This window comes from Kryptolebias marmoratus, linkage group LG11, assembly GCF_001649575.2.
Source record: "Kryptolebias marmoratus isolate JLee-2015 linkage group LG11, ASM164957v2, whole genome shotgun sequence".
In the NCBI taxonomy this organism is placed as follows: Eukaryota; Metazoa; Chordata; class Actinopteri; order Cyprinodontiformes; family Rivulidae; genus Kryptolebias; species Kryptolebias marmoratus.
The window spans coordinates 13,968,861-13,978,299 of NC_051440.1; the positions used below are offsets into that span (position 1 = coordinate 13,968,861).

General features: G+C 42.5%; 2 protein-coding genes across 2 annotated transcripts; both read left to right on the top strand.

The window, feature by feature from the left end:
- Positions 1-6: 6 nt before the first annotated feature.
- lrrc61 (leucine rich repeat containing 61) lies at positions 7-3,472 on the top strand. Its single transcript, XM_017405636.2, has 9 exons — positions 7-124; positions 914-1,009; positions 1,107-1,253; positions 1,340-1,400; positions 2,017-2,102; positions 2,189-2,254; positions 2,346-2,414; positions 2,530-2,655; positions 2,799-3,472. The coding sequence occupies exons 1-9, from the start codon at positions 94-96 to the stop codon at positions 2,903-2,905; spliced, it is 789 nt and encodes a 262-aa protein (XP_017261125.1). The 5' UTR covers positions 7-93; the 3' UTR covers positions 2,906-3,472.
- A 127-nt stretch (positions 3,473-3,599) lies between these two features.
- idh3a (isocitrate dehydrogenase (NAD(+)) 3 catalytic subunit alpha) lies at positions 3,600-8,726 on the top strand. Its single transcript, XM_017405656.3, has 11 exons — positions 3,600-4,024; positions 5,358-5,408; positions 5,530-5,613; positions 5,728-5,842; positions 6,065-6,252; positions 6,403-6,536; positions 6,638-6,740; positions 6,854-6,918; positions 7,312-7,396; positions 7,484-7,636; positions 7,719-8,726. Exons 1-11 carry the CDS (start codon positions 3,998-4,000, stop codon positions 7,800-7,802), a joined length of 1,089 nt encoding a protein of 362 aa, XP_017261145.1. The 5' UTR covers positions 3,600-3,997; the 3' UTR covers positions 7,803-8,726.
- The last annotated feature ends 713 nt before the right edge of the window (positions 8,727-9,439 follow it).

Below are 9,439 nucleotides of genomic sequence, written 5' to 3' on the forward strand. Positions count from 1 at the left end.
TCCTCCCCCCTTCGGCACGCTTTGCTTTTCACCACGCTTCGCCTTTTGCTTCGCCCGTCCGTCTTCGTGATTTGTGAAAAAAAGCCGCCCAGGATGGAGCCTAAGCGCGAGAAGGAGCAGCAGGGTGAGTCGCGTTCCCGGGTCCCGGGAGCTTGTTGCTGCGCTAGCCGCGCTAGCAGCTAAAACGCTAACCGCCTGTTTGCTTCGCGTCGGCGCGTCGCCACAAGAAAGAAGAAGGGGTGGGGAGAAGAAAGAGAAAAAATAAATAAATAAATAAAAAGAGGCGCTGCTGCTAATTTACCAAAGCAGTCGCTTGTTTCAGGCGGCTGTGTGTTCCTCCTGAGTTCACCCAGCTGCTGCCACAGCGGCGCTCCTTGCTAACAAGCTAACAACATTTAACGCTACTGTTAGCCGAGCGTGAAGGAACTTCACTCCATCTCCCCACAGGGACAAGTACTTTATTTATTATTTCTTTATTTTTAAGTTCTCCTATTCCAGTTGTGTCAGAGAATCCGGCAGTATATGTATAATTTGACTCAGTAAATTTGAAAAGAGGGTGGAAAATCAAGGTTTGAGCAAGGAAACTTCATTATCTGAGTGGAAAAGAGACTCAGTCTGAATATTAGACATCACATCTTTGCCACATGAGAGCACACATCACATCTGTGTCTGTGAGCCTCTCCTCTGAGGCTGGCACTGCACATTATCTGTGTGCAGTCAGCAGTGAAATTCATATATATACTTCTCCTATTAACAGGACAAACTGTGCCTCCAGCATTTTCCCTCATTTTTTTGCATTGCTGACTCACATGTTGAGGATCTATGTGTGTGTGTGTTTGTGTGTGTGTGTTTGCTCTGCCTGTATGAGAACAGCAGGAGCGACTCGTATCGTTTTTCCCCCCGACTCTTCCAGATGCAGACTGTGAGAAGATAACGGCCGTGCTGCTCAAGTTGCGTACGGGAGAGTTCGATTTGGAGTCCATATTGTTCCTGAAGCTGAGAGGCCTCGGTAGGATTAAGAACACTGTGTTTAAATAATACTGATGTGTGTGTGTGTGTGTGTGTGTGTGTCCTTTTTCTTTTAAGCTTCTGCTTTTCACTCCCAGGCATACACGACCTGGGATGCATCGGAGAATGTGTGAACTTGGAGAGGCTGGATCTGTCCGGGAACAACATCACGAACGTAACTCCTCTGGCCGCTCTTCAGCTTCTCTCTGTGCTGAATCTGTCCGCCAACAAGATCTCCAGTTTGGGTACGGTTCCTTTCTCGTGTCGAGGACTGAACGCACAAACGGATGAATGAATCATTACCGACTACGTTGTTTGTTTGTTTTCCCAGAGCCTCTTCGCAGTTGTGAAAATTTACAGAACCTAAATGTTGCTGGTAATATCATTTCCAGGTAAGATAATGTGCTGTAGCTACCAAAGAACTTTTAATAATGGCATCTTAAACAAATCTAAAAAACTACTGAAAAGATGTGATTTACAGGATTAGTTTAATCTGTGATTAATGTTCTATAAGTCTCTTTTTTTCCCCAGCTTGTTTAACGTTAAACAAAGACAGCAGTAGCACACATAAACAGTCGGCATTGCCCTTTGATTTTTACTGTAAAATCTTCCGTTTATAGCAGTTTCGCCGACGCACCACCCTCAGCTCCTTTTATCCCAGAGGATGGAGAACTCAGACAGTTTACCCTAAAGGATGACGCTACTAAAGAACTAGAGTTAAACTGTTCATTCCAATGAGGCAGAAAGTTATTACAAGGCGCTTTAACTGGTTCAAGCAAGTGATTCTGTGGGTGTAAGCCATCAGTAAACTGCTCATATGGCAGGCCTTGACACAGATGATAAATACGGCTGAACAGTAGATTTTCCTCTGTGCCTTTTATAATACTTGCTTCTTTTTTTAGGACATATCTAACAGCAGGAAGTATTTTTGCTACCAGTTTCCGGAGCAGATCTGGTTTAAAAATAAATAAATAAAACCTGTGCCTCACGTTTCATTCTCCCCAACAGCATCGAGAACCTCCATTGCCTCGTCGCTCTGAGGAAGCTGGAAAACATCCGCTTGAAAGACAACACGCACAACTACAGTAACTCTGGTAATCCTGAGGGCCTCTCTGTCTCGTTCTGTCTCAAGAAACGTCTTGTCGAGCGATCTTAACGGTGGCTTCTGTTTGTCAATCAGTGTGCAGAAGCGCGTCGTACAGAACTGCGGTGCTTGAGATGTTCCCCAGCCTCAAAGTGCTGGATGGTGAGATCTTTTTTATTTATTTCCTAAAGTTAAATAGCTCGTATTGCTTCGATTACATCCATTTATTTAATCCATCTGTTTTTATTTACAGGAGAAAGAGTTGTAGGGAGAGGAAGTGACCTGTACCAGCTATGTAAAGACATTGATGAGACAATTAAGGGTATTTTATTTTTAAATCACACATTTTGTCAGATTAACCTTACCATTGCGTTATATAATACACAACCGCCTTGATCCTGACACTCACCTGTGTTTGTCTTTATCCGAATGATCAGCGGGTTCGTACAAGAACGGACAGCTCGTGGAGCACCCCGACTGTAAGCCGTGGGTGGAGGACAGTTACTGGGAGATAAAGAGGTCAAACAACGCCATCATCGAAGAAGCCTACAAACAGTTTAACGGTGAGCTGCGCAGTTTTTTTTTTTTTTTTATTCCTCTCGGTGAAAGCGTCGTGCATCGTCCTTCCAGGTGGCTGTTCTGAATTGACAGCGTCGCTTCCAGTGTTTTTGTAAATCTGATTTTATTGTTTTATTTTTTTTTGCAGATGTTCTTCATGAATGCAGACTCCTCAACAACAGAGCCACTCACGTTATTTCGCAAACGGAGAAATCCATGAGCCTGAAGAAGCAGCCGAAGCAATATGCAATCTAAGTTGGGCTATTTTGGACACTTTGTTTTGGTGTCTGATGTTTTGCGGCTTTTTTTTTTTTTGCAATGTACTAATGCTGAATTACTGTAGCTTTTTGAAATAACCGTGCTATATCCAGATGCTTGATGAATAGCATTGCCTGCCTGACACACTTGCTCTTTGCTGCAGTGTAAGAAATTTGCTGTAACTGTATGCATCCTATGCATTGGTTATCAGAAAACACACGTGGGAGGTTTGGAAACCTTCACCCATACTGATATCCTTCAGTTTGCTTCAGAGATGTCTTAACTTGCACAGTGTGCATTTTAAATGCTGTAGCCAGCAATTATGCTTAAAGCTATGCTGCATTTAAGAATGCAGCATAGCAAATGTTGATTTGATGTATTTATTTATTTATTTATTTTCCTTTTATGTCGCCTGACTGGCTCAGAGAGTAGTTGTATCCCATGCTGTATTTTCTTTGTCAGAAATTGTGCATTTTGAAGAAAGTGACTGAATGATTGTTTTGCCTCTTTCTACTTGTTTTATTACATAAAGTTTACTGCGTGTACAACAAATGTTTGGAAATATCACATGTAAGTGTGCTTTATTCTTGCTTATTTCTTATTTAGTTTAATTACACATAAATTTGGCATTTATATCACTTGATTTGTATATATTCAGAAGAGAAAGGAACAGTTTAATGATTGTTTAAGGAGTTAAAAACAGAAATAATGTAGCAGAGAACCACAAACTGTGCTTTGGCGCCACCTGCTGGTCTTAGTTGAGATCTGCAATTAAATGCAGCTTAAACGTCCTGCGCTTCTTTATATGTAAGATAAGCTATATTGGCCTTTTTGTGATGACATTGAGCATATTTAGTGAACCTAGCTTTAATATGTTTTTCTTTAGGCCAGCTGAGACGTAAAGTGGATATTTTAAACCCTAGTCCCTTTGTTAAAGATGGTGTAAGAATAAGGTGAATCCTGTAAAATGTTGTGGGTTTAAAGTTGAGGTTCTGTCAATTATGAGACGAAACCGAGTCTCTAAAATTTTTATTTTTTAAGAGTTTATTTTGAAAACCGGAAGTCCTCTCGATCTTGTTTAAGCGCAGGATGGCAGGGAAGGCGTGGAGGTCAGCGGTACGTACGCAGAAAATGTATAGAAATTTATCGTATTAGACGGTGCTAAAGGCTTTAAGTTTACGTGTTTAGAAAAGAAACCCGGTGTTCATCTTTTTTCCAAACAGATAAAGGCCGCATACATAAATATGTAGCTTTTATTGAGCGATACCTGAACGGATGCCACGCAAACTAATCTCTCATCGTTACTATAGCAACCAGACTTGATTGCTATCTGGTTAGCCATTAAGATACCTGCATGTTTTATCTCCCCTGTATTAACTGTTTGTTTATAATTGCTCAAGTTTGCCTTTTTTTATTTAAACCTACGTAAGCCACGATGGTGGCAAAGATAAATTTCTATCATTTAGTTTGTTAAAAGTGCTGAGAAAGTTCACAAAATCAAGCCAGAGTTAAGTAAGTCATGAGTATAAAAGTCCTGGCTGTTCTTGCTCTGTTGCACAGAAAGGTAGCTGATAATTTCACTCTGTAGTTGTGCAATTTAGGAACACCTACCATTTTTTAAAAGTTAATTTGTTCACTCCGGCTTAGTCAGCTTTGAGTCACCTCGAAACTGAATGTGCCCCATGTTTTCTATTAGATAATGAGTTTTTTCTCAGACTAAGGGAGGCCTTTTAGGGTTGGCTATGGGCCTACAGCGCCCCACCCTAGTCCACGCAATTTAATGATAACAAGCCGCTTATTTGCTGACTGTCGTTTCTAATAAACAAGGCTACAAAAACACCGAATATCTGGAGTGGAATCAAGGTTTCTAAGCTAAGTTCTCTGGTATTATGGTGCACTGAGGTTAAATAAATGCTACTGAGGGGGCCGAAAGTTAAGAATTACTTTTATTACATACACTTGTCCACTTATGGGTAAAGTCAGTAACACTGCTAATCTTGTTACAACATAATGGCCTGACGGAGGAACGTTCAAATGGATCTTACTTATTTAAAGAACCAAAACACGCTCTCAGTTGGAGCCTTCCCGTCAAACGGAACGACCGCTTAAGAGTGTGTCGCCCGAGACCAGTCTGTCCTCCTCTAGTACAAGTCTTTTCTAAAGTATGTGAAGGTGTCAAAACAAACAAAAAAAAAACACCTTTTGCTACCAGAGTGTCTTGAATGCACCACGACATTGATCCTGCACCCCCGTGAAAGCCTGCAGACATGGAAAAGCGCTCCTCCCAAGATGTTTGTTGTTTCAATGAAGCTGGTGGAGGCTGTTTCCCATCTCAGGGCTGCAGCCGATTGTTTCCTCGACAGAGCGGCCCCATCCGGACAGAAGTGGTTTTTATCGTATATATTTTTACTGTGAAGAGCGGTGACGGTGGCGTGTTTCTGTCTGGCAGGTGTCACGGGCCCTCTGCGCTGTGAGGACTGACAGGAGAAGGATCCGTGGGGTATTTCTGTTTCCTCTCAAAGTCATCCCTGTTTCGGTGTTCAACACTTGCGGGATAGCTCACTCACTCTTTGGTCTAATCTTCCGTGTTGTTTGTGAACGTCTTTGTTTCTGCCTCACAGATGAAAAGTGTCACTTTAATCCCCGGTGACGGAATCGGGCCGGAGATTTCCATGGCGGTCATGAAGATATTCGACGCAGCTAAAGTTAGTTCTGGAAAAAACTAAATAAGTAAAAATAGATTATTTCAAACTATGATGTAAAATAGTGGCTTATGGGAATAATTTAGTGTCGTTTTTTTCTTTATCTACATAAACTAGGCACCTATTAGGTGGGAGGAGAGAAATGTTACGGCCATTAAAGGACCTGGCAACAGGTGGCTGATTCCCCCGGAGGTCAAGGAATCGATGGACAAGAACAAAATTGGTCTGAAAGGTAACCTGATAAATGATCATAAACTTGTGTTTTCAAACGAATAACTTCACTAGGTTGCTCATTTTATAGTCTTGTTGAAAAAAAGTTTTTTTGTAAGATACAAAAATGCACTACAGTGTATTTAAACATCAAACATGGTTCATGGTTTGCTATTTCCCCCTCCCCTCCAAAAAAAAAAAAAGGTGTGTTTTGATGGATGGTTTTGCTTCTTTTCACCTGCAGGTCCGTTGAAGACGCCAGTAGCAGAGGGCCACCCGTCCTTGAACCTGCTTCTGAGGAAGACGTTCGATCTCTACGCCAACGTGCGACCCTGCGTGTCCATTGATGGCTACCCCACCCCGTACACGGACGTGGACCTGGTTACCATCAGGGAGAACACGGAGGGAGAGTACAGCGGGATCGAACACGTGGTCAGACCCTCCCTCATTCTTCTTACGCAGATTCTTGCGTCTGAGTGTGGTGTTCGTTACCAAACATCACACCTGCGTTGACCCGTTCACCCGTGTTCACGCATTTGACTATTAAATCGTAAAGTCCCGCCCCCCCCCCTCTGATTCCAGATTGTGGATGGAGTCGTGCAGAGCATTAAGCTCATCACGGAACATGCCAGCCAGCGCATCGCAGAGTACGCGTTCCAGTACGCAAAACAGAACCGGAGGTCCAGCGTTACCGCGGTCCACAAGGCGAATATCATGTACGTTGGGTTCAGAACCGATGCCTTTTGAGCGATGTGTCGATTTAAAGGGGTCTGCTCAAACTGAATGCCTTTCGATGGTTTTATTATTTTTTTTCAAGGCGAATGTCAGACGGACTTTTCCTGAGAAAATGCAGACAGGCTGCAGAAAAGCACCGAGACGTCAAGTTCACCGAGATGTATCTGGATACGGTGTGTCTTAATGTGAGTTCCAGAGACTTTTGACTTCAGATCAGTAATAGTGTGTGTTGCAAACGAGACAAAAATGAGTCCAGTGACTGCGACTAACAGCGACCTTGCATGTCTGCGTTCATTAGATGGTCCAAGACCCCACTCAGTTTGATGTACTGGTGATGCCAAACCTGTACGGAGACATCTTGAGGTAATCTTCATCACTGTAGCTCTTATAATGTTCATTCATGGTAAAAAAAAAAAAAAAAAGAAGAAGAAGCCCACCTTCTTTCTAGATGCAGTTTTTACACAACAGCCTATGAACAACATGACGTATAACGCTGTGGGGGATATTTAATGACTAAAAATGAAGCCAAAATGATTGGAGAACCTTTAATGGCAGTGATCTATCGCAGCATTCCGTCGTATCGCTGTGGAAGCGAGGTATCCATCTTTTATTTACAGCATCGCACCGAGTTTGTTCCTGCCCAGCTCACTTAAGGTTCTGACTCGTGGTTTCAGTGGCAATGAAATAAATGTGAAATCTGCCAAACAAAAGCCACAAAGAGACATAAACTCGATGCGATGTGGTTACCCCCTGCAGTGACCTCTGTGCTGGATTAGTCGGAGGTCTGGGAGTGACTCCAAGTGGAAACATCGGCGCCAACGGCGTGGCCATCTTCGAGTCGGTGCGTCATTTTTGCCTCAAACTCTCGCGCTCGGCTTTCGCCCCGGGTTTCTGGCGCCGACGTGACCGTGCTGATCTCCCCTGGCAGGTTCACGGAACGGCCCCGGACATCGCCGGGAGGGACGCGGCGAACCCCACTGCCCTGCTGCTCAGCGCCGTCATGATGCTGCGGCACGTAGGCCTGCAGCACCACGCCGAGAGGATCCAAACTGCGTGTTTTCGCACCGTTCGGGACAAAAAGGTAACCCCCACCGGGGTTTCGAGAAGCCCGGTTCTGGGATTTCTTCGTGCTGTGATGCGTGTTTGTGCTGCCTTCTTTCGAGGTGCTGACCAGAGACTTGGGAGGGAACTCGACGTGCTCGGAGTTTACAGAAGCAATCTGTCAAAGAGTTCAAGACTTGGACTGAAGAGTGTGAGGACAGAAGTGTCTTGTTAGAGTCTTGGTCGACTTATCATCTTATGCACTCTAGATTAACATCCATTTAAAACTCAGGAGCTTGACTTTCTGCGTGTTCCTTCTTTATTTGACCGACTTCAGTATCTATGTGTTGAGATACTCTCAGACTGTTTGCTCTGTGGTAAATATTGTCAAATTATTTCAGAAAATTTCAACTTTATTGTGTTTAAAACATAATTTTGGCATTTGTTTAGGACAAAATAATTAGTTCTTTTACATAACTAAGTTCAGGTTAGTTTGTAGAAAAAAGCAACACTGCTTTAAACAAAACAAGGGCTTCTTCTATTTAACATATAACCTCACATTCTGGACTTAAGTCTGTTTTTAAAACTGTTTTTCTCCTTTTTTGTGCAAACATCATGAATGTATAAAAGCCTAAGCCTGAGAAAATGCCAAACTTCGAAATGTTCGTTATTTATAGCATTTTTTTATTTGCCGCATTTGTTTTTGTTTTCCTTACAGAATTGGTATTTGTGACTGTGATCAAGGTGAAAAAATGCTGTTGTTCTTTTTTGTAGGTCAGTCTTTTATTGTGTTGTAACCAGTTGTGATTTGAGTGCATAATGAACCCGACAAATATGTGCGTTTATTAAAAAGTTTCTTATTATGCAAGTTCATCGACAAGATTAAAGAAAGGGAATCTACTTTTACCCGGAGTCCCACGTGGATTTAAAACAGTTCCTTCAGTATTTGTAAAGGTGCGCAGGTGTTACAGTATGATTTCAGATATTTATTAAAGTGTGTAAATGAAAGTTGGCAGTTTTGAATTCTTTCAGTATAATGTGTGTGCGGTTGAATTGCTAAAGTCTGATAAAATGAGTAACGTGTGATTTAAAGTTCAAAAAAGTTAAAAACTAATCGATAAAAACCTCACCCTAATGTTTGTCTCTAAGACAGGAGGATTATGGGATGTAGAAGTAGAAAACTGACATATGATCCTTTTATACAAGTAGGTGTTTACAAAGTCAGCTCTGAGTGAAGCTTCTGTAATAAAAATATTGAATATAAAATACAACTATTCCTTTACCAGAAGACATGTTTTGGTGTAGAAATATACACGTTGTTACACAATATTCACATTTTATGGAAGTTATTCAAATTCAAACCTGCAGGGTTTACCTTCAGGGCAGCTGGCTGTGCCTGTCCAGGCTTTCTAAATCTGAGCGGCAGGTTCCGTCCAAGTCCTCAGCTGGCTGCACACCTCCGGCCCCGCTGGGATCGTTTGCAGCCCACCAGATCTGCACTTTGATTACAGACCGGGTCTGTAGGTGGCTCCCTGGCTGCGAAACGATAATGTTCACGCTGTTTAGCTGTTCATCCAAAAGGCAGACAGGACAGTGGCGTTTTTGCCCGTGCATGTGTGTGTGTGTGTGTGTGTTCATGTATTTGTAAGCAGAATATCTCATGAACCACTGGACAAAGATAAGACCCCATTAGACAACACAAACATGCCTATAACTAGCTCAGTTTTACAGATATTGAGCTAAGACTGGTGTGTTAGCTGTGTGATGAATGGTTATTTATTTTCCATTTCATTCTTCTGTATTTCTCACATATTTCGTGAAAGGTTCATCAACACCCCCCCCC